This window comes from Cebus imitator, unplaced genomic scaffold, assembly GCF_001604975.1.
Source record: "Cebus imitator isolate Cc_AM_T3 unplaced genomic scaffold, Cebus_imitator-1.0 Scaffold294, whole genome shotgun sequence".
NCBI classification, from domain to species: Eukaryota; Metazoa; Chordata; class Mammalia; order Primates; family Cebidae; genus Cebus; species Cebus imitator.
The window spans coordinates 1,327,145-1,353,134 of NW_016107609.1; the positions used below are offsets into that span (position 1 = coordinate 1,327,145).

The 25,990-nt window shown below is 36.1% G+C and overlaps 1 protein-coding gene across 7 annotated transcripts in view; it reads right to left on the reverse strand.

Moving 5' to 3' along the window:
• Window positions 1–4,983: 4,983 nt before the first annotated feature.
• Window positions 4,984–25,990, reverse strand: part of SEPTIN7 (septin 7) — a 103,019-nt gene continuing 82,012 nt past the window's right edge. For all 7 annotated transcript variants that reach the window (XM_017502208.2, XM_017502209.2, XM_017502215.2 and 4 more), the window contains 5 exons: window positions 23,992–24,043; window positions 19,214–19,339; window positions 11,888–12,023; window positions 7,096–7,235; window positions 4,984–6,045 (listed from right to left, as the gene is read on the reverse strand). In XM_017502208.2, the coding sequence (XP_017357697.1) occupies window positions 6,006–6,045; window positions 7,096–7,235; window positions 11,888–12,023; window positions 19,214–19,339; window positions 23,992–24,043 (494 nt within the window). In that variant the 3' untranslated portion in view covers window positions 4,984–6,005. The remainder of the gene's footprint in view (window positions 6,046–7,095; window positions 7,236–11,887; window positions 12,024–19,213; window positions 19,340–23,991; window positions 24,044–25,990) is intronic.

The window sequence follows — 25,990 nt, forward strand, 5'->3', positions numbered from 1 at the left end:
TTACCCAGAAAATGGATAAAATACTGTGGTAGCCACCTTCTGGCACTCCTGCTCTTGTGCACCCCCTCACACATTGAACAGGACTAAGCTGCATTAGCAGGATATTAGGAAATTATGTGTGTGACTCTCAGAGCCAGGTCATAAAAGCCATGTGGCTCTTGCCTTGCAATCTCTTGGATCACTTGCTCTCTGAGAAAGCCAGCCACCATGTCACAAGGCCACTCAAGCAGCCCTGTGGAGAGGTCCATGTGGCAAGGGGCTGAGGCCTCTTAACATCAACTTGCCAGTGATGCCAGTGAGCAGATCCCCCAGCCCCACTGACGCCCTCAGTTGACTTGCAGCCTCGGCCAACATCTTTATTGCAAACCCTGCCAGACCACCCACCCAAACGACTTAATTCCTAACCTGCACAAACTAAGATAACGAATGTTACTATTACAGATTATTGTGGTTTAGATTTTGTTGCCGGACTTGAGGGGCATTTATTGTGGAACAATGGATAATGAATACAAATGTTACGGAATCACACAGTGAAATTTTAGCTTGCTTGTTTTTAAAAAGAGGTGAAAATGGCCATGTCATAGTATTCTCATGAGCTTTAGTCTAGAATCTATGTGAATGCTCTGTGTTTGGCACACAGCCAGGACTCCACAAACACTTGTTGTGCAGAAGCAGAATTGGAAAAGTACAGTAACAAGTGTTTGTGGACACTGTTGGAAGGAATCAAAATTGGAAGAGTGCAACCAGTGTTTGTGGAGCCCTGATTTCCCTTCCCAAGTGAGTTCTCTCTCCCTTGATAGGCAGGTATTTTTCCCAGTTTGAACATTGTCTAAAGCGTTCACATTTGGTGGGATGAGTTCATCAGTTCTTACAAGTTGGAGAAAGAAAACTGATCTCCTCCTCAGGACATGAGCTATAATTGGGCCAATCGTACCTGAAAGGAGACTACAGAAGGTGAATTTTCACCAGTGGTCTCCATTTCATTTTCCAAGCACCTGACTCTTAGGGTTGGGGTGTAATTAGGCACTAATGAGGTAGGGATTTGAGAGAGAAAAACCCCAATTTGCGTTCCTGCTACCTCTGCCAAGAAACACGAAGGTCTAAGGAAGATTTCATTTGTGTCTGGGTGAGGGAACTCTGTTCCCAAAATATTGATTACAACATTTAGTTTTGTTTTTCATCAGGCTAAGTCAGAGATTTGTATAATCACACTGAGATTTATCCCTATGGGAAAAAAATTAAAATTGGACAGCTCCCACTCCATCCCACCAATATGTTCCCTGACTTCTGAAATGCAGGGAGAAAAGCTCACATTAACACCGGGGTCCATGCCAGGGTGCTGATTGCTTCACCCATCATTTGCCAAGCTGCTTAAAACTACTGGCTTCTCCAAGACACAGGGAACTTTTCTGTGCTGCACTAGAGTAGCGCATATATTTAAATATGAAAGAGACCATTAAAAACTCAAGGACAACAGAATTAAATGAGGGGTAAAAAAGTTGTATGCCTTTGCCAGAACAAGTTAGTTTGGTATCCCCATACTTGGGAGAGAGCCAGCCCCTCACTCAGGGGAATCTGTGCTCTACTTACTTGCAAATATCCTGGTAAAAATGCTGCTCCCTTGCAAAGGACTTGGACTATAGGGAGCTAAGCGGGGTGGCCTACCTCAAAGAGAACAAAACAAAAAGGAAGTTTGTTGGTAGTGTCGGACCATCCCCCGCTCTGCTAGCCTCCCCATCTATGCCACAACTTCACAAACCTCTGCTCTCAGAGGTGTCAACTACTCCCTCTTCCCACCCCCAAAGGATTTCAGAAAGCCTGAGTAGCATTAGATTTCGGCAGGCCCACAAACAGAATCTAAAACAGAGGTTGTGTGTGGCCAATAGGGTTTCAGCCTACCGTTTGAGAGCCTGGCACAGAACAAGGTCTCCTTTCACTTGACCCTCCTTCGCTAATACAAGGCTGTTTGGCTGCATCCAGAACCCCATGGGGCGAGTGTTCAGGCCAAGAATAGTCTTCATTCTTCCCATGAAGCTTTCAAAGTCTTCTAAAGAACACAGGAAATTGTCAGCCCTTATTTTCTGCTGAAAATGGCCGACACTAAACTTTGAACATTCTATGGATTAATCCCAAATTATGGGAACCAAGTTTGCCTGAAAAGCAGCAAAGGTTTCATTAAAGATGACTCTGATAAACTATCTCAGCATTACTTACAAAGACTGACATACTTTATAACTCCAATTACTAATACCTTTCTTCTTCTGACCAAAGTTACCTTATTTCTATGGAATTAACTGCAAAACTCTCTGTGCACAAAGAAGCAGATCTAGAGACTTCTCATGGCACTGTGCACATTTCCTATAAATAAACCATCACTAAAACTGAGGAGAAATAATAGTTTTTGGTCTGTCATGACCCCAGATGATCATCACATTCTCGAGGTCCAGACACCTTAATGTGTGCAGTCACAATGTAATCCTCACTCCAAACCAGCAAAAAAGGCATGTGGCCTATTTTATAGCTGAGGAAACAAACATCCAGAAAAGTCACATGCCTAATTCACAGAGTTGGGGTCTAAACTGAGACAATTAGTGTGTCCAGTGCTTTCTGCTTCTCCAGGCTGCCTGGTGGCCAGCTGACCCTATTAATCAGGGAGCATCTGCTCTGTGCTCAAACAACTTTGCAGATGATAATGCTTCAAAAATGTGGAGTGTAGTAGATCAGGTGCTAGTAAGGTGTAAGATTTACACACAGGCCCTGGTGTCACCAAGACCAGTTCAAACTTTGATTCTGCCAGTTATCACCCGTCTACTGAATAAGTTACTAAACATTTTAAACCCTCAGTTTCCTCATCTGCAAAAGGATGAGGAAATGGGTTTAAAATGTTTAGTAGCGTATTCAATTATTAGATAACATATTGTTATCTTAACTTACTAAATTGTTATACATTAGCTATTAAATGAAAACACACATGCTACTTAGGTTACTGTCTGAAACAGGACAGTTATAGGAAGTTGTTATTATAAAAGGGGCAGAGAAGATTCTGAATGAAGTACAAGGATTTACATTTGCAAGCTTTTTATTAGAAAGGACTTCAATTTACTGGTGTGGGAAATTTTCCTTTCAAATCAAGTAGGACCCCACAGCAGTCTTCACTAGGACCTTCCTTGGTGATTAAACAGTAACTATTAACTATCCATATACTACCTAGACTGATGGCCTCCAAAGTGGAGAGTAATAATTCATTGGGGCTTGGGAAAAGAGTGCTAACCTTTTTATTTCACTCTTTCAAATTTTGCTTCATAATGTTCACATTAGTGCAGCAGTACATCTGACATATTTTTATAAGGACACAGCATCAGGTTTGGAGACTGTGATGTAGATAAATTTTTGAGGCAACATTTTGCTCCTGAAGCATTCGTGGCTGTTAAGCCATCTTTCCTTTTATTCCCCTCACCTACCATATCTGACTTCTCCTCCTAGATTAGTTTCTCCACAAGGATGAAACATACTGATGTGGAGGGTCAGAATGTGCAGGTGGTGACACCCAGCGAAAGAGTCAGAGAGGCATGGGTCTGTATCTCCTCAGCTTTTGAGATTACAGTCTGAGCTACACAGAAATAAGCTGTGTCTACTTTATTAGCAACTTCACAACTTGCTTGTGAAACCTGATAAGGAAGCAATGAATCCACTAGGTGGCAGCAAAACTCTACCCACAAGGTGCCCAAGTGGTTCACTGCTATTATTAGTGTTTACTTGGTCAGCCCCACTTAATTAGCAGAAAGGCAGTGGCTAACAGGATACTTCAATTACATAATGCCTTGGACAGTGGAGAACAGACACTGCCATTTTGCCTTCTACAGGATGGCCTTTTCTTAGGCCTACCTGAATTTTACGTGTATTATGAATGATCCTTTCAGAAATCCAAACGCCAAATAGCAAAAAGGGCCTCCTAATACACTTAAGCCTGCAGTCAACAATCAGAAGACCTAGTAAAGTTATATAGATCCTTTATCAGATTCAGGTGAAACCCTGGGCATGCCATGGATAAAGACTTCTGAAAGTTTTCATTAGGATGGTAGAATAATGAATTTATCTCATACATTTATTATAATACACAGAATTTTGAAATATTTCACAGAAGCAGTAGTACTTCACCAGTTAGGCGGGCAGTCTATATAAATTATTTATCTTTGCATTCTCCAAATTCAGTAGGTTCTTCTTAACCTCCCTAAAACCAAACATTTTTGACTAGAGGTGTTAACCCAATCTCTCAACACAAAAACTGAAATAAAAACACCCAAACAACAACAATCTCTGCTATTGACTTATAGCCCTCTGCTTAGGTCATTAACTTCTCAAAGTAGATAGGGTAAAACATTTCAAAATAATAAACTGGGCTACACTAATTACACTTAAATTATCCATTATGTTAAAATCTGTATCATTTGACCTTGAGAAAATACCTAAGCTGAATGAATTAGACTGTTCTCAGCCTATAATACCAGAACTTTGGGAGGCTGAGGTGGGTGGATCACCTGAGTTTAGTAGTTCGAGATCAGCATAGGCAACATAATGAAACTCCATCTCTACAAAAAATACAAAAATTAGCCAGGCATGGTAGTGCATGCCTGTAGTTCCAGCTACTTGGGGGCTGAGGCAGGAGGACTGCTTGAGCCCAGGGGATTGAGGCTGCAGTGAGTCATGTTTGTGCCACTGCACTCCACCTGGGCAACAGAGCAAGACCCTGTCTGGGGAAAAAAAAAAAAAAATGTTCTCAGAAAAGTAAGCATACAAATGAGAGACAGAAATGAATAGAGAGATATGGTATTTCTTAAATTAGAAAATCAGCACATATGCATTCTAAATAAGACAAGCATATAAGAGATGTCATTATAGAGGAGGCAAATTCAAGTTGAAAAGTTTCTTTCCATAGTCTACTTTTGTACATCAATTGTAGAATATTTAAGACCCCACACTCCATTACATCACAACATCATTTATTATGTGAATTTTTTACAATACAAACAAAAAATACAGAAATGCAATATATGAATACAGCTAAATGCAAAATGGTGACTTTTTTCTCTTCAAGAGGCCATGATTCCCATTTCTAGTAAAATAAAGAGACTGCATATAGGTAGAAACAGGTTGGTCATTAGCTTCACAATTTTGCCTAGAAATGATCTATAAATGCATTTTTCCCCCTGCTACTTACCATAAAGTGTAAAAAGGGAGTTAAAGGAAAGTTTCCTTGTTGGTTCCTACCATATGAAAGATGCTATATTCTATTTTAGCAGGGCCAATATATGGAAAATATCTAAATTAAATGTTTATTACAAAAAATGAAGCAGTAATGAGATTCTGGCTAAAGAGGGCACTAAATGAGAATAATATATATTTAAAGAATCCAAAACAAACAAACAAAAAGAGGTTGTTATAAAAAAGCTCTAGGTGCACTGTAAGCATATAGGGTTTTTTTTTCCATGTGTATTTTTAAACAATGGAAGTGTCAAAAAATAGGGTCAACTGTGTTAGACTAAATTACATTATTGTATATGCTGCACTGAATGGAACCTTTGTATTATAATTATCATAGAGAAGCACAGTTTGCATCATATTATGGCAATTCATCCTCAATGAAAACCTTCCAGAGTCCTTTTATTTTGGAATATCCTGTAAACAATCAAACCACCAGAACATGATTGTACAACAGTAAAATGTTCTCTTGCATTAAACTGAAGATATCTGTTTAATAAAAAAAGAAAAAGAAAACGTAGGAAAGGTACTTAGAGCTGTTACTTTCTAAGTACACAACACCCTAGACAATTCAAGGCATCTTAATCTCCATCAAGAACAACAACAAAAAATAATAATTTTTGTCATGCTGTTAAATCCATCATTATGGATAAAACTGGTGCAAATTGGTCAAACGGATCCAACAAACACTGATGTCCAAGCTGGCATACTGGCAACTAATAGGTAACTGGTGGTCAATAGAGAGTTTAAAAGATCTTCCCTTTCTTCTTGTTCTTTTCCAAGGTTCTAAAGGATTAAAGAAAAATAATCAAGATGAGTAACCATTTTATAAACATCATAGACAACATGATAACAATAGCTAATCCAATTACAACTATGCTGGATTTTCAGATACTACTTTTTCATTTAAAAAGTCATAAAAGTTAGAAGTAAACGACTAAGACAATGTTAATCTGTAATAGTATTTTCTTAGACAAATATTTGACAAAACTCCAGGATAAGTGGTAAAAAATACAGCAAAACCCCCTTTTAATATACAAGAGCAATTCCTCCCAAATGAAACAGCACAAACTGAAAACTATCAACTGGCATCAAACAGGGTGTTCTTTTCCCCCCACTGTCATTTGCATTCTGAAGTGCGATTGTTTTTACAAATCTATTTTCTACTTCTTTGGGGAAAATGTTAATAGTAAGATAGTGTAGTAGAACAAATGTCTAATCTAAAAATGTTTAGTAGTGAAGATAAATTATACTTTATTTATAATTTATAAATAATTATAAATTATTATAGAATCCTTATAGGAATGCCCCTTTCCAGTTTTGAATGAAACTCTTAAGGAAAAGAAAACCAAGGTAAAAATATGATTGAATTTTATATAAATTAAAAGAAAGTAACTGATTAGCTGTATTGGAAATTAAATATTTAACATTTTGTCTTAAGAATTTTATCCTAAAAACATAATTCAATACAATTAAAACATACCCCTAAATATGTAATAGATTTTGAAGCAATGTTCCCTTTGTGTGCCAAAAATTGAAAACAACCCTTACGTCCAACAACTGGGGGGAGGAGATAAGAAATCCAATTATGGTGAGTTAACTGGGGAGAATGTTATAAAGTTGCTAAATCATAATTACTAAGTCATGGAAAATGTACTGAAAAAATACTGCTATGGTACAGAGACTGTATTCATCCACATAAAAACCACTGTGTTTGGAATGCATGATAATGGGTGATGACTTTTTAAGTGTTATTCTAATGTTTTTTAATTAAGTAGGAAAACAATTCTTTAAAACATTAATATACACATTTCTTAGTAACCTGCTATTAGTTACCTTGAAGAGTTCTGTTGTTCTAAAATACGCTGTTGAGCTTCCCAGTTTGCTTTCTCATCCTCAAACTGACGACGTTTTTCCTCTAATTCTTTGTGCTGTGCTTCCAAATTCTTTTTCATTTGCTCATGGCGCCGCTGGAGCTAAATCATAGCACAATATATAAAACAAAACTATTTAAGAAATCAGAAGCAGAAGTATGTTTCATCCAGACATCCTAATGGTAAGAGTATGAGCACTGAACAGCCCTGTTGTAAATTCAGAGTACTACCCTGGAAAGCACTATCAAGGACTCTTCCTACTTTAGGATCTGCCACCCAAAAGGCCAGTGACCTAAGACAATAATCTTGGGAAACGGGGGAAAAAAAAGCAACGAACTTAACAGGGTGTAGTACTTTGTAATGGAAAATTACTATCTTATTTCATTTTTCTTTAATCACAAATATGTTGGAAGCTGGGCAGTGAAGACATCACTGTTCTAATTGTACAGATGAGGAAACAGTGGCAGAGTATAAGTGGCTTGCTCAAGATTGCTACCATAAAGTGGAAGAACCAGGACTTGAATAAGCCTCCTAATTCCAACTTTAGAAAGCTGAGACAAATGAAAAGCAAGCAGGTAGTTGAGGACCCTACAAGCTCAAAGATGCCAGTAAAGTACTCTGAATTCTTGTAAGCTGTGGTTCTCAGACACTGTCTTCATGCAAATCACCTGGGATATCTGTTAAAAATATTGAATCCTGGACCTCACTCAGATGTACCGAATTAGAATATCTGGGTGTTAGGTCTGGAAATGTGGGTTTTCAACAAATTACAGTGATTCTAATGAGGAGTATTCTAATACTCCGCTGAGTATTGATACTGTAAAGAATGCTGACTGAGAGGTGGGAAACACTCATGCAAAGTAACTGCAGAAACAAAGAGCTTTCAGTCCAAGAGATCATTAAATAATTTCATTTAGGAACAAGTCAATCCATCTCAGAAAAAAAGTCAACAAATTTAAAAAATCAGATTAAATCCTACTATGCCAAATACCCAAGAACTATTCAAAACCTTCAGTTATCCAGGAATTATGTTCTGTTAAATATTTTACTACATTGATGAGTTAACATCTTGAATGTGGATTATAATATAATTTTGCATACAATTTTTCTTTTTTGCAAGCCCAAGGTGACTTCAGATTTATTCCTATTCCAATTATTTCATGCAATTCCTACAAAAAAAAAATCACCTAAGACACATTTAAGCAAACAGGAGTTAAATCTGAGATGAAATCTTTCTGATGAGAGCAAACAAGTCACTAAGAAAATCTTAGAAAGTAGGAACATAAGAAAATGTCTCTAATTTTTTTTTTTTTTTTTAATGCAAAGGAATCACATATACACAATTCAGAATAGTAGTTACCTATGGGAATGAGAGAGCCCTTGGGACAAGCACACAGGGTCTTCAAATGAGTTGATAACATTCTATTTTTTTAAAGCCAGGTGGTAGGGTTATACAGTGTTCATCATTCTTTAACTTACATTTATGTTACATGTAAGTAATTATCTTTTGTGTTAACTGCATGTAGATAAAGGTATAGGTCACAATCTCATTCTTAAGAAACCCATGGGGTCAGATGCCTTTCAAAGTTCAAAATTTTTTCAGTTATTAAAAAGACAACACTGCTTAGAAAGGAGTATATACTATATTTATAAAATACCTCCTGGGCTATCTGGGGCAACAAGGGAATCAAATACATTACTTTTTATTTTTTTTCAGTAAAATATATAAATATTCACAATATGTAGATTTAAAACTTATTAAGTTCATGTTAGGTTTTGCAGTTTTCAGAGTTTTTTCCATTCTGAAATTGAAGCACAACTGTGGACCTATCTAGGGCTTAACAGCAAACTTAAAAATTAACTGGGTTCAAATGCTGGCTTACTAATCCTTCTTTTCATTTAAAGGGGAGATGGGCAATAATATCTACCTTACAGGGCTATGGTGTGCACTAGATGACATAATACGTGAAACATGCTTGGTGCTATGGTTCATGTACTGTGCTGCTAGGTATTAGTACTGTGCCCCAAACAAATATTTCCAGCACAGTGGATTTAAGGACAAACTGTATTAAACAAAGCTAAAAGGGTTTCTTTACCTATTTATGTATTTACATGTATCATATTTACATTATATTTATCATGTATCATATACATGATGATCTGCAAACTCATTACCACAAGGATGTTGGTAAATACACTCTGAATGTAGTTTCATAAAAGACAAAGAATCTAGAATGGGCATGCCTAATTCTGTAATGGCTTAGAGTATTGGTAGGAACTTGGCCCAGAGCTCTTCACAGGTCCTTTAAATGTTAACATTCCATCCTTCAAAGAGTAGTTCTTCAAAACTATCTTCATTCACAGTAATCATGAATATTCCCAAAGGGTTCCTTGGCTACAGGTTCACAATTACTTGTTTATAATATTTTCTCTTAGCAACAGGTCCTAAAATACATCCGCCTCAAATATAAGTTAAACTTTTAGATTCTCAATGGAATCTGAGTGTGGAAATAATGTAGTAGATTCTTGATTATTCCTGTTTTTCCCCCTCTTTGGATATAGATTTTCCAGATTGTATGTGAATTACTGGAGAGGCAGAGATTCAATGCATATATTTAACAACAGGCTGAACTTAATCTCCAAAATGTCATGTTAAGAACATTAATTATTTATAATAGCAACAGCTGAGACAGTAATTCTTGATTGGGGGTGTGTGTGCATATATGTTTTGGTTTGCTCTATGATAGGAGGGCACTGCTATTATTATTTAGTGGCAGTGCCAGGGATGCTAGTCCTATAGTACTCAGCAGTGTCAAACCAGGAGGAATTATTCCTTACCCCCACTAAATTAAACTCACAACAAATGTAACAGTGAAAGATTTTAATAAGAAATTACAAGAAAAGCCCAGTAATGTAAGAGAAATTATGTGGTAGAATAAAAACATTTCCTTGAAATTATTTAATACTTTCTTATGCCATGCATTCTGTTTACTCAATGGATTAGAGTACTTTTGTTATGCTTTTAGTCAAAAAGTTTCTGCATTTTATGTAGTACTTAAAAAAGCAATGAAATCAACTGTAAGGATGTAACAGAAGAGATCTGAATCTCTTAATATACTTAGATACAATTATTGTATTAGTGAAGTCACATAAAACACAGGGATCTTACTAAATTTGATCACTGACAATTGTTTTAAAAATATTTTATATGACTGTCAAAATTATATATATATATATATATATATAATTTTGAGACAAGGTCTAGCTCTGTCACTCAGGCTGGGGTGCAGTGGCACAATCATAGCCTACTACAGCCTCAATCTCTCAGGCTCAAGTGATCCTCCTGCCTCAAACTCCTAAGCAGCTGGGACCATATGCACATGCCACCGTGCCCAGCTATTTTTTTTTTTTTTTTTTTTAAATATTTTGTAGAGATTGGGTCTTGCCATGTTGCCCAGGCTGGTCTCAAACTCCTGGACTCAAGCAATCCTTCTGCTTTGGCCTCCCAAACTGCTAGGATTACAGATGTGAATTACCACACCTGGCCTTCATCTCACATATTTAAAAAGAACTTATTATTTTATGGGTTTTGTTTATTTTTTCAGACAAAGTCTCCATCTGTCGCTGAGGCTGGAGTGCAGTGACGTGATCTCAGCTCACTGCAGTGTCTGCCTCCCAGGTTCAAGTGATTCTCCTGCCACAGCCTCCCAAGTAGCTGGGATTACAGGCACCCACCACCACACTCAGCTAATTTTTGTATTTTTAGTAGAGACGGGATTTCACCATATTGGCCAGACTGATCTCAAACTCCTGACCTCAGGTGACACCCACCTCAGCCTCTTAAAGTGTTGGTATTACAGTACAGGCATGAGCCACCACACCCTGCCTATAATTATAACAAATTTATGTTGAGAAAACTTCATACTGAAATTCTGATTTATTTTGGGTTTACCCATAGTTTTTTCTACTGTTCTCAAACATCTATCAAACTAACTGCTCTATGGATTCTTATGTTAAGTTTATCTTTTCCTCCACCTTTTCTTTCTTGCCACCTATTGAAGGAAATGTCTCCAAGGTCTTTTTGATTAATAGAAACTAAATGTATAACTCAACATCTAGAAAGGTTTCAAGACATAGATACGTCTGCTGGGATGTTTTGTCATTACCCTGGTCCAGTGCTGTAACACTAGGAATTACCTTGACACTACATTATAAATAAGGCCCAACCTGTTAACAAAAATATCACATTAACTAATTTTCTCTCCTTTAACTGTGTGTAATTTATCCAGGCACGTCTTTAGTTCAATAAAGGTTATTTCCCTCTTTTTCATTCAATATACAATAAGTCTGGCCAATTATTATTATCCTAACACTAGTTTTTATGCATATATCCACCCTCGACTCTCATCTTTAGTGTTGTTATGCCACCTGTTTGGAATGGCTTATAATTTTATTTTTTACAACTCAAACTTGTTCATTATAACTTTAATATTCCATTATAAGTATTCTATTATTCTATATAATAGAATATTAATATTACATATTAATATTCTATTAATATGTAATACTTTACATATTAAAGTATACATTATTTTATTATAAATACAATGCTTGCTTATTTCTCCATTTTGTTACGCTAGGGTATTAATTTTGAAAAAATATGTATAAAAAGGTTATAATATCTATAAATTTTATTGAAAACACTATTTAAAAAGGAACACAATGTCTAATAGATGGAATGTTAGCCTGATTACCTCAGCTTCAGAGTCCTTCAGTTTTTGAACTTTTTCCTTGACCTTCATCTCAAACACCTGCTCCATCTCCATCTCCATCTTCTTCATTTTAGCTACATGCTCCCTTCTTTCTTCTTCCATTTGTGCCAGAGGGCTCCTGTCATGAATATTAAAGGTAATCATTAAATGTGAATAAAAATTATAATACAGAACTATGAAACTGCTGATAAAAACAAATGAGATGCTATATATGTATGTATGCCATTATTAATATATTTATAACCTAGAACATCTTTCCATATTTCATATATAAAACTTGATGATAGAAAAAATCTAAAAAACAAAGATGTTCTCTAAATTGACTGCATATCAAATCTAAGGATGATGATATAACAAATAAACTGTAGAAGGAAAATGGGAAAAAAAATTTCCAAAATACATTCACAGAATAAAACATTAGCAGAAAATCATATAATTTTGTTCTTTAAACAAAATTTTAACATGAAAAACAGAAAATGAGTAATAAAGTTAACATGTAGAGTATTTTTAGTTTTACTAAAATTTCAAGTTTTACAATCTCTTTTAAGACAGCTACTGACACCACAAAAATGAACAATATTATAACTTATTTGGTAACTGAACCAATATGCTGGAAACAACTACTGGTCAACACCTAGAGCACTATTTAGGTATACAGAATATTTCTAGACCCCTTACGATAACTTCAATGCTCTTGAAAATACATTCCACTTAAATATTTCACTGTCTTAAGTTTTAAAGATGTTCAGTGATTTAAAACATACACACGTACTTTAGAGATAATCAGGGGCAAATATTTTGTTAATAATTATTTTTCAATGCCAAAAAATAGATATAAGCATAGTTAAATACAAAAATTGTTCACTCTGTTGACGTTAAAGTTCATGGACTCAAATCTCTTTGTACAACTGTGTTCAAAATTTTCACACTGAGATATATTTACGGGTGGGTTTTAAGTTAAGGCTAATACACTTACAGAGATATAAAGAATGCCAGAGTACCTAGTGCTTTCAGCCCAGGAGCAGAAAGATAAGTAGCCTCTTTGCTTTGAGAATGTCTGAAAATTATTCAATACCCTGGGACAAATTAAATGAGGCAGGCCCCTCTTTGACTTTGTTAATAAAGTATGCTTATTTTGCTTCCATAAAAACAGGCTTTGACCAAAACCTGTTTTTTTTTTTTTTTTTTTTTTTAAACTTAGAGATCTATGTGAACACATTTATTTTAATTACAGTATAGAATATCACAATGGATATAAGAAATCATCTAGCCATTCTATATGTCAGATATTTGCTTTTTTATCTTCTTTGTGATTACAAATAATGCTGTCATAAATACCCTTGTAAAAATACATATTTGTACAATGAGGGTTTTTCTGTTAAGAGTCCCAGAAGCTTGGTCAGAGAACTCAAACATTTAAATATTGATTGGTACTGCCAAAGTCATCCCTCCAGTACAATACAAATTTAAACTCCCCCACTCTGTGTAAGTCTCTGCAGCCCCATAGTTTTGCCCATATTTGATATATATCTTTTTAAATTTTCAAATCTGATAGGTCCAAAATAATGGTTAGCAATCTGTACTTCCCTGATTACTAGATATAGTTGATCTTCTTTTCATATCTTTATAAACCATTTGCATTTCTTCTATAAATTGCCAATTTCCTGACTGGGTTTATCTTTTTCTCACAGGTTTGTATATTACGGAAAATTCTTTATTTATGGCAAACAGATTGTCCCAGTTCGCCACTTTTTTTTATGGCATGATTTGTCACAGAGATGTTTCACATTTTAATATATTATCTTTCACACTTTTCCATTCTGGCATCTAAATCTTAAAAGTAGCTTAGAAAGGCCTTCCTCATCTGATGGTTATTAAAAATATTGTAGACTCAAATTGATTTGTTTACCCTATGTGCTATTTCTCCTCTTTCCTCCCAGGGCTGATTGATCCAAGCACAGTCAAACCTGACTCATACTGGGCCACTCAGATTCTCTCCCAGGATTCTGAAAACTAGGGAGAAGCAGGGGCTTTCCTAGAAGGCCCCCAAAGCCACCAAGGTAAGGTCTGCTCTACCCGAGGCTTGGTACTCCAAGCCTCTTATTTTTGATTCTGCCAGCTCTTCCAGTGTCTTCCCAAATCAATAGTTCTGTTTGTTTTTTGCTTAATTTAGTTGAGTTGACTTATCTCGTTTTTAACTAAAGGACTTTAACTGATTTAGCAATTAGAATCAGAGTGGGTTGTAGTGGAGACTGCTGGGGGAAATGCAGGTTATGTTACTGGGTTCAGATGGAAGGATATAAACTGTCAACCAATTTCCACGATGGGAAAGAGCAAGCTGCTCACAGTTCATAGTTGTACAACTACTATTTTAGTTATTGCTTGCAATTACCTGTGATGTGTTAAAGCTGGTGGTAAAGGAGTGAGTGTGTCCCAATTAAAAGGAGAGGAGAAATGTTGAAACCACGGAGTAGGATTACTTCTGACAACATTAGAGAACAAAACAGGAAAAATCTCAGCTCCCATATAAAATGCTGACCTCCAAATGAAAACCAAGACTAAGGGGCCTTTACATTACTATGTATATATTTTGATAAACAAATGTTAAAATTTCCAAATATTGCTAGTTGCTGAATTTTAATGCCAACAGAATTCACATCTTTTCTGGGTTGCTCATGAGAAAGATAAGGCTTTAACTGAGACAACAGAAATGATGATAAAAGAAGAGAGGACTTGAAGAAAGCTAATTTCCAAAAATCTCTATTATGCTCTCTACTGCATCTTGCTTTCATGATGGTAACTGCCCCACAACCCAGTCTGCATTACTCACAGAATACAACCATAACATGATCTGAGGGTAAAATACATAAATAATGTAGAAAAGTAAAATGTTGGCCAGGCACGGTAGCTTGTGCCTGTAATCCCAGCACTCTGGGAGACCAAAGTGGGAGGATTGCTTGAGATCAGGAGTTCAAGATCTGCCTGGACAACACAGCAATACCCCCATCTCTACGGGGCGGGGGCAGGGAGAGTAAAGTATGTTTTAAATGGGTAAATTTTATTGTTATACACTAATCTTAAAATAAGAATTAACTCATGGCTTAAAACAAAAAAGACTTTGGATTTCAACCAAAACTATAAGGCTAGTCATTTTAACCTTGATTTGACACACTCATTATGGTGACTGTTCTCCTTATTAGGCGAAATACTTGACCATCATAGTAATTTTCTTTTCTATCAAGGAAGAAGGCAAGAGAACTAGATAGAAAATGTTAAAAACAAAACAAAAAGGACAGAAAACTGGCTACCAGTTGTTTTTTTTGTTTTGTTTTGTTTTTTTGAGATGGAGTCTTGCTCTTGTTGCCCAGGCTGGAGTCAAGTGGCACAATCTTGGCTCACTGCAACCTCCATCTCCCTGATTCAAGTGATTCTCCTGCCTCAGCCTCCCAAGTAGCTGGGATAACAGGCGCCCACCACCATGCCTGGCTAATTTTTGTATTTTTAGTAGAGACGGGGTTTCACCACGTTGGCCAGGCTGGTCTCGAACTCCTGACCACATGATCTGCCTGCCTCGGCCTCCCGAAGTGCTGGGATTACAGGCGTGAGCCATTGCGCCTGGCCTAGTTTTTCTTAACAAAAAGGAAGAACAAAGATGTGATATAATGCTATGATTAAGATGATCTATTTTCGCAATTGTGTAAATTCAAATAAAATGTTATTTAACTCAAGGATATTTCTTCACTAAAAGAAAACTTACTTCTACATTTAAACCTGCCATATATTTTTCCAATTAACCAATGAATCAAAAGTTCTGAAAATGAAACTAAGCAGACATATTAATTTACAACACAAACCTGCATTTTAAAAGTAGAGTCAGCTAAAATACATTTTCAAGTGTAAATATCATTTTTTCGTTAAAAGTTGATGCAATCCTTCTTAATAATATATTCTTCATATTAATGGCAGGTGTTTTTAATATAGATGCCTCTGATCTCTTGAACACACACAGTGTCAGTGACTGCCCCAAAATGACATACCAAATGTGTGTCTGTTTGTGTTTGCCAGCATTCTTTCAGTGAAAGGGTCCAAAGCTTTTGTTAGATTTCAAAGGGTTTATAATTCCCACTGTCCCCTAACACCCAAAAATCTTTTTTAGGCTCTAGAAATCATCTAAAAATGATTTTTTTAATTGCTAACTTAAGTAACTGAATATGTGTATTTAAGCAACTTAAGATTATCCAACAATATAATTGTGAATGTAAATATAGTAAATTAGAATTCAGACAGAATTAAATATCTATTCCTACTTATATAACTCACCTACAAAATGTTTATTTTACTTTATGCTTGGGAAGGAGCAGGCAATTTTGCCACCTAAATTATTATTTAAATAACTCTAGAGGGAAAATAAGAGACTGCAGAGAAACATGTAATGACGTTTCAGAATCTTCTTTTAGGAAGGGCACGGTTTCTCACGCCTATAATCCCAGCATTTTGGAAGACCAAGGCAGGCAGATCACAAGGTCAGGATTTCGAGACCAGTCTGGCCAACATGTGAAACCCCATCTCGCCAGGCGTGGTGGCAGAGGCCTGTAATCCCAGCTACATGGGAGGCTGAGGCAGGAGAACTGCTTGAACCCAGGAGGCAAAGGTTGCAGTGAGCCAAGATCACACCACTGCACTCTTGCCTGACGACTGGGTGAGACTCTGTCTCAAAAAAAAAAAAAAAAAAAAGTTTAGCTTATATTCTAAAACCAAAGTGAGATTAGCACTTTGTGAAGCATACACTGCCAAAGATCACAACTAGACATTTTCAATAGGTTCACCTTCCATTCCAAAATTCTTGCAACTCTCAACCCCACTCCACTACTACTGTCAAAGGATACACTGCTATGGAGAGTGGCATGAGAGCAATACAAAAAGAACATTAAAAGAAGCCTAAACTCACACCTGATTACTTCACTTAAATATTAGTCTTTCTTTTCAGTTATTCATGGATATGTGCTATAAGGAAAAACACCTTACATCAGCTAAAGCACCTAAGCTGTTAATAATGATTTTTAAAGAAAAATTTAACAAAAATGTTTTTTTGAAATTGCTAAATTTTCAAGACAATGTAATACAACCAATAGCTAAAACTTCTAAGTGATTTCTTTCACATTCAGTATGTGTTATTCAATGAAGTAGTAACAAACTAATTTATCAAATCATATCAAGTATCTATTCCAATTACAGCCATTCTCCAGTTGGCTTAATCTTCTAAAATATTTATTTTCCTACTTATTAACATAAAATAAAATATTGTGCTAGCTCCTGGGGCAATTTGCTTTTTAGCAATGCAAACGTTTCTTTTTTTATTTGCATAGGCAAAGAATGGTTACGATTCCTCTCTTTAAGAGATATATTTCCAGTAGATTTCTACTTTTTATGTTTTCACCTGGGATATAGTTTAACTCACTATCCCCACAGAATTTTGTATACACAGAAAAAAATTTAATGCTACTGTAAAGTTTACTATTTTTCTCTGAATTACCTTACCTACATCCAACAGCACTACTTTAAAAAGCCTTATATTTGAGATATGAGAATAAACAATTCCTTATGTCTATGACATAACAAATGTTTAAAAGAAAATATTGAATAAGTACATATATTTAAAAATATATATACTGGTAGTATTTCTTTTAACATACAAAATTATCAGTAGCTTTGTGTATGTGTTTCTTTTAATGAGTTAAAAAGTTCATCGCTAATGATAATGAGTTTAAAGTGAATTAGGATTTTATGAACAATATTCACTATGATGGATCCTTACGTTTTTGTGCCAAAGTTGCTCAATAAACATTTTGCTAAAAAAAGATAAAAAGCCTTCCTTTTGTTCACAGATTGAAGCTTACTCAAACAGAATCTTGTATTTTAAATATTTAAGAAGGGACATTTTTCTATTCCATTATAAGGAATGTTAAGCACTACAGAAAACAGTATAGCTACTTTGAGAACTTGTCTTTCCCACTTATATCGTTGATCCTTCAGGATTATCATCTAATGGTAGATAACACCTAGCTGCAAATGCACATCATTTAAAATGGTTTTGTAATACAGCTATGCACTACGTAATGACCTTTCAGTCAACAAAGGACTGCATATATGATGGTGGCCCATAGGAACTGAAAAATTCCTATTGCCCAATGGCATCTTGATGATCTTGACCCTGAGTAGGCCTAGGCTAATGTGTACGTTTCTCTCTTCGTTCTCACACACACCAAAAAAGTTTTACGTGAAAAAAAGAACTTTTACAATATAAAAATCTTGTAAAGATTATAAAGATAATATTTTGTATATCTGTACAATGTGTTTGTATTTTAAGTGTTACTACAAAAGAATCAGAGTCTTTTAAAATTTAGATAAAATAAGCTACAACAAAACAAGATTATTGAAGACAAATAAAAAAATAGTACAGCCTAAGTGTATAGTGTTCATAAAGTCCACAGTAGTGTATAGTAATGTCCCAGGTCTTCATATTCACTCACCACTCACTCACTGACTCATCCAGAGCAACTTCCAGTCCTGCAACCTCCATTAACCAAGCGCCTTATACAGGTATACCATTTTTAATCGTTTATACTGTACTTTTACTGTACCTTTTCTATGGTTTAGACACACAAATACCATTATAACTGTCTATAACAGTACAGTAGAGTAACATGCTATATAGATTTGTGGCCTACACGCAATAGCTATACCACATAACCTAGATGTGTAGAAGGCTCTACACATTTCTCAGACTGTATCCCCATTGTTAAGTATGACGTAATTATGGTTTTCAATAATGACAAAGTTTTAAAAAGCAGGACACAGACATGGTTACCAGGTTCCTCACACATCTCTTTTTTCGATCCCAACATGAAACCACAACTTGAGATAAGCTCAACAGGGCACAGCTACACACTTGGTGGTCACTTACAACACCACTCTAACACCAAAAGAAGAAACCCAAACTCCAGCTAATTTACTCCCTGGAAAAGGAATACAGAAGGTAACCAAGAACAGATTCATCTAAATATTCCTTTTGTTAAAGGCTGTCCTTTGTTTCCACATAATCTGTAAGTGAAAACTCTATCAAAATGTTTCATTCGAAAAAGCTTCTACTATTAACAAACCTTAACAATATAAATTTATACTGTTGTGGATACAGAACATTATCCAAATTTTCTACTGAGTAGCTAGTAGAAATTTAATGAAAATGAAACAATATGATTGTTGACTACAGAAATAATACCTTTTTTGGAGAAAAAAAAATATACTTACTTAGTCAGCTGCCCCTTATTCTTGTTGTTATCAACTCCATTATAAGTCACAGCTGCCAGTTTTCTGCTTCTGTAGTTCTCATAGTGAACATTATTAGTAACATCTTTCAAGTCCTGCATGTGTGTTCTGTCATAAACAAACAGCAAGAGTTTGCTTCTGTTAATAGCTAGGGATAAAAAAGCTAAAAAGCTTTAATATAAATTCAAAATTTTACCAAAACAAAAATTTCAGATTTAAAATGAACACCTTAAGGAAGGTGGCATTCACCTGTTTTCATTTACACTCAAAGTAGACCAATAAAAAATGAGCTAACTTGACACCAAATTTAGATTCCAAATTAGATTTTAAGGCCCATAAATCCCTCCAAGCAGTTTCTGAAGGATGATCTTTCTATGAAAGAGTATTCATCTTTACAGTATCTATTTAAATATCAGACAGAAGAGTGTGGATTAGCTACTACTGAAGCTCATAAAGTCTAATAGAAACTGCCTTTCTTTTAGCAATATTTCTAAGGTAATATATGAGTCTTTAGTAATACATAATAATACATTTTGGATTACATATCGAATTGTTTTCAGACTAGGGAATTTTAGAGTAAATTTGTTTATTCAAACTGTCTAGTGAACATGGTATTTTGGTTAAACCAATTTTTGCTTACAGCATTTCTGTCATATATAAAATCAATATATGAGATCAATCTACAATACATGAGATGATGTCATCATTATCTGATAATTCAAGACATTAAAGATACCCTTAGCTGCTGTATGGATATTATTTACCAATGTAGTGTTTTTGGATATACATGGTATGGCAATACTCTATTTGTTAGTCCTCCTCATCACCCATTCTGTATCAAACTTCCTATATCTGCCATCATTCATCTTCACCACTTTACTAAAACTCCCTTCTGGGAGACAAAAGGGTGTACTTTTGGCAGGGCGCAGTGGCTCACGCCTGTAACCCCAGCACTTTGGGAGGCCGGGGTGGATGGATTACCGGAGCTCAGGATTTCGAGACCAGCCTGGCCAACATGGTGGCACCCCAATCTCTACAAAAATTAGCCAGATGTGGTGGCGGATGCCTGTAATCCCAGCTACTTGGGAGGCTGAGGCAGGAGAATTGCTTAAATCTAAGACATGGAGGTTGCAGTGAGCCAAGATCATGCACTGCACTCCATCATAGATGACGAGAGCGAGACTCCAGCTCAAAAAAAAAAAAAAAAAAGTGTACTGTTGTACTTTTTATCATTCCTTATACCCAGAAAACTTTTACTGTTACTTCACAGTCCAGCTTCTTGAAACTCTCCCTTTGTGAATAAAATGTGATATTCAATCACTCTGATTCATTTTGTACTAACATTTCCATGCAATTCTCTGCTAGTTCACTCTCCTTAGTCCTAAGTCCGGGTTTTCCAAAAATCTCATCTCCCAGACTCTGTCCCTTGATAAATCCATGTTCTCTTATAGCGACAACAGTTACTTCTAAAGCTCTACCACTCCACTTCAGGCAAGTTAGGCAGCTCCCTACTCCTGGCATATCTGGTGGTTGAGACTGAACAGTTCATGCTAATTTGTCGATCTCTCATCAAAGAGTTCAACTGCTTTGGAAACCTTTTTCCCAGCCTTGACATCAAAGCATTCCAACCATGACCATTTTCTCCTTGGTTGTCATTCATTTTTGTTATATGTCACAGGTGACATCATACCTCTTCAACTATAAGCTCCCCTTTAGAAGGAACATGCCATTACCTTTTGTGTCCCAATGCAGATAGCAGATAACATGAACTTTAACAGAATTAGTAACTCAAGATTGAAGTTGAGATATAATGAACACTTTTTGGAATAAATTATTGATACCAGTTTCTCTAAGTAGAGAATAATAAGAACAAACACTTATGCCAATATAAAACAACGTTTATGTAATTTTTTTTTTTTTTTTTGATACAGGGTCTCGCTCTGTCAGCCAGGCTAGATGGAGTGTGGTGGTATGATCTCGGCTCACTACAACCTCTGCCTTTCAGGCTCAAACCATCCTCCCACCTCAGCCTCCTGAGTAGCTTGGACTACAGGCAGGCATGCACCACCATGCCCGACTATTTTTTCTATTTTTAGTAGAGAAAAGGTTTCGCCATGTTGCCCAGGCCAGTCTTGAACTCCTGAGCTCAAGCAGTCCTCCCACCTCGGCCTCCCAAAGTGCTGGGATTACAGGTGTGAGCCACTGCACCCAGTCTAATTTTAATTACATTACATTCATCCCTGCATCACTGAAAAAACATTAAAGGTCCTAAGGAAAAATACTTACATGAAATGCTTGCATGAATATGTACAATAAAAGTAAGGTGAATTTACCAATTGTTAAGCTATTTTTGTGTGATCTAACATTTTAGATAATGACTGATTTTCCCTTTCACTAAAATCACTAAAGTCTTCTATATGACTACATAATTCTGATTTTTTCAGGTTATAAAAGTATTTCCATTGAATTAAATATGCTTTATCCTTTTATGATTCAACCCACTCCTCCATTCTCAAAATAATCTGGTAATTAGCAATACTGCTTTCCTCAGTTTCAGGAATTTGTCTCTTCCATTTCCCATTGCTGATAACATAACTCTGTTCTCCTTTTGTTTTCTTTCCCTATTTGAATTCTCAAACACCCATCCCCACACCTGAAAATATCTGTATAGTTTTCCTCCTTTCCATTGACTTCCTTGGTTTGCCTTGGAGTAAGTCAGTTCTCTTAATTAGCAAACACTTCTTTGAACTTGCTTCTTTCTTAGAAGCAATCACTGTTCCTAACTTTGACCTGCAAGATTTCAATTACTTGGGATTTACAGACATCTGCAATACTGGTAATGTATTTCCTTCAAGTATGTATTAAATATCCACTAGGTGCCTTTGTCTTAAAGACATGAGCTAAATTAAATATACATCTTTTTAATAATATATAACTAGAATTTTTAGGCATAACAGTCTTACTGCTCTGATGTATTAAATCTTCCTGCAGGCATGGTCAATTTGCTCTGTAATGCTTACACTAGGGAGGCTCCTCACTAGCTGCCAAGCTGTAAACCTTCAAATATTCAAAGTAGCCTCTTGGCCACAGACACAGTGGCTTATGCCTGTAATCCCAACACTGTGGGAGGCTGAGGCAGGTGGCTCACTTGAGAGGTCAGTAGTTTGAGACCAGGCTGGCCAACATGGGGAAACCCTGTCTCTACTAAAAATACAATTAGCCAGGTGTTGCGGCATACACTTGTAATCCTAGCTACTCTGGAGGCTGAGGCAGGGGAATTGCTTCAACCTGGGAGGCGGAAGTTGCAGTGAGCCAAAGATTGCACCACTGCACTCCATCCTGGGCAAGAGTGAGACTCCATCTCAACAAAGTAGCTTCTGGCTCAGTAATTAGCTTTCCCCTCTACAGTGTTTCAGGTATGCAGGCAATTATTGATTGTATACTTTTAAAATACAAAAGAAAAAGTTATTGAATGCCACAGTGTCAAGCACTGGACAAGTACCATAGAAGATTTAAAAACAAGAGGAATGCAATGGTAATTAATATTTATTAAACATTCTCTACCTATATACTATCTTGGCAGATTACATTATTTTTCTTTTGAAGTCACACCTTAGGAATGGAAGACGAAGGAAACAGTTCATAATAGAGCCTGAAGTGTTGTATTCTCAAAACCCAGAGGATGACCTTCTCGTGCATTTGCTCTTCTCCCACTAAGTGAGGCCTGGCAACCCCAACTGCTGAATTAACCCTATCATGTAGTTCCTACCAAAAACACCTGCTCCTTTGAAAAAAAAAATCAATTACCTGCCAATTTCTTTAATTTCAAAATTCATTCTCATCTATATATTATATTTCTTGAGGTAGCAGTTTGACTCTTTTAAATTCTCCCCCTCACTTCTCACTTGTGAGAATGACATTCTTGTTATTTCATGATTTCCGATTATTATGCATATTTATGTTACTACCTTTCTTTACACAGCTAAAGAGACAGAGGATGTGGTAAAGGCATAGAGAAGCAAGAGACAGAAGTGGGAAAAACGGAGTGAGGCAGAGAGGAAAGAACGTGTCTCAACGTGAAAACACTGAAAATCATTTTGATGCCCTTTCTTTTCCTTACCTACTGTCTCTAGTCCTATTACACTTTTTTTCTTCATGATTTCCTCTCTGCTGCTGCTTTTCTAATTCAAGTCCTGGTCCTCTAATCAGGATGGCCTCAGTGTCCTGCTCCCATAGGCTTTCCTTCTCTTTCAGCAGGTGTGCAAGACACAATTTAGGAATTTTTTTCTCACCTGGTAGGAAAATTAGTTTTGTTCGCTATGTTTCATTACATAAAAAATGCCCTACTCACCAGCTACCAGGCTGTGCACCTTTTAACATTCAAATTCTACCTTTTGACTCAAAACTAGCCTTCCCTTATATAGTTTTCATAAGTTTTTCACATTAAGAACAAGAGCCTCTTCTATTTCACTTTCCATAGTTATTTCAGTATTAAAACCTCAACACAAAGTATAATGATAAAGTGATGAATTTTCCTGTGTATCCCTAGACACACAAATTATTTTGTCACTTTTGCTCACGGCTTCAAAACCTTGGAGAAAGAATCTAAGTTGTCTACATGTAGTGCTTATTTCATTACTAGACTGAAGATATAAATTTAAATTAGCTACATTTATAGAAGACAAAAAGTAAATCTGTCCAGCTCTAACTTATTTAGGGAAATAAAATCTTATGCTATTTCTATCATTGCTTGCACTTACCTTATCAACATATTTCTTAAAATTGTAAAATCACAATGTTCACCATTTTCAACTGCAAGAAAAAAATAGACCACATATATTATATTTCACTAAACCTAGTCTTTTCAAAAAATATTTCACAGGAACTTAGGGGGTAAAACAATGAGGGGAAATGCAAAACAGCTTAGATCAATTTTTTTGAGATTAAACACTAACATACTACTCAATGTAAGGGCATGACAGAGAAGTGTACTATATTATTGCCTTATTGTACTTTAATCCTCAGAAATAGATGCGTAAACCTAACAAAATGAGTTCTCCAGAAAAAAATTTTGAAATTTTGAAAGGGGAAATCATGTATTGTCTCATTACTGGTGTAGAAAATATATTTATTCTATAATACATTTAAAAAATTCAGTGGTGTGAGTGAAGGGAGAATCACTTTAGAAAAAATCTTAAGGTAACCAAAATGAAAAAGGGTGCCAAGAACTTTAAGGTTCTTTATTTTTATGTAAAAGAATGTATCACAAATAGGAATATTACTTGGGAGTAGAGGGGTAAACTACAAAACAGAGACGTAAATCAATTTCTCCAGTGCATATTTTTAAGAGGTAAGTAAGTTCTAAAGCCTCAGCTCAGCAACTGGAAGTTGTCTGGGCATGATAGAGCTGGGAACAAGTTATAGCGGTCACTGGTGGGAAAACTGCGAGTAAGAACAGTAACTTGAAACAATATCCTAAAAATTAAAGAATTTTTCAAAATAAACCAGGGGCAGTGGTGTGTGCCTACAGTGATGTGATGTGGGAGGAGCATGATATGGGAGGATCACTCGAGCTCACGAGTTTGAGGCCGGCTTGGGCAACATAGCAAGACCTTGTCTTTTTTTAAAGAAAAAAAAAGTTCAAAATAATAGCAACAAACAGATAAAACAATCATGTCTCAATTTTGGTTTTGGCTTAATACAGAAGATTAAATATCAGATTAAATCAATACAATAAACCTATTGCCAAGAGGATTTCTGAGGTACGGTGTTATAACTAAGATTTTATTGGAATTTAAAACTCCTTACTTAACCCTTAATAATTTCAGATAGCAGGTTTAAAAACAAAAAACTCCTTACAAAACTAGTAAAGAGTCTCTTTTACTAATGAAATTTTTTTACTCTAAATTTACAGTGTCAAAAAGGGCAACTTTTGCATTGAGGAAAGCAGACTGTGAATGTTTTAACTAGGTGTATGAATTTTTCAATTATTCTTGAAGGTCCATGACCCATCTAACATTCCGATAAAAATGACTGGCCTTTTTCCCAAAATGTTTGATTCCAGAAGGTTCATTAGATCTCCTGGGAGCAAACTTTGGGCCCTACTAAAGAAATCCTGAATTTTAAGTTATGTTTTCTTTTTTTTGAGATGGAGTTTTGCTCTGTTGCCCAGGCTAGAGTGCAGTGGTGCGATCTTGGCTCACCGCAACCTCCCCCTTCTGGGTTTAATTAATTCTACTGCCTCAGCCTCCCAAGTAGCTGGGATTACAGGTGCCCACCACCACCCCTGGCTAATTTTTGTATTTTTAGTAGAGATGGAGTTTCACCACCTTGGCCAGGCTGGTCTTGAACTCCTGACCTCGTGGTCTACCCACCTCAGCCTCCCAAAGTGCTAGGATTACAGGTGTGAGCATTACTTTAGAAAGGAGAATGCCTGGCCAAGTATGTTTTCAATAAGGAAACAGAAATAGACTTAATGATGAGGCGGGGATGTCAGCCAGGGTGGGGCAAGTTGAGTATCTCTTATTTGAAATGCTTGGGACCAGAATTGTTTTGGAATTTTGGAATATCTGTGTTATACTTACCGGTTGAACATACTTAATGTGAAAATCCAAAATTCAAAATGCTCCACTGAGCACTTCCTTTAAGCGGCATATCAGTGCTCAAAACCTTTTAGATTTTGGAGCAATTCACATTCTGGATTTTCTCTTTAAGAATGTTCAACCTGCCGGGCGCGGTGGCTCAAGCCTGTAATCCCAG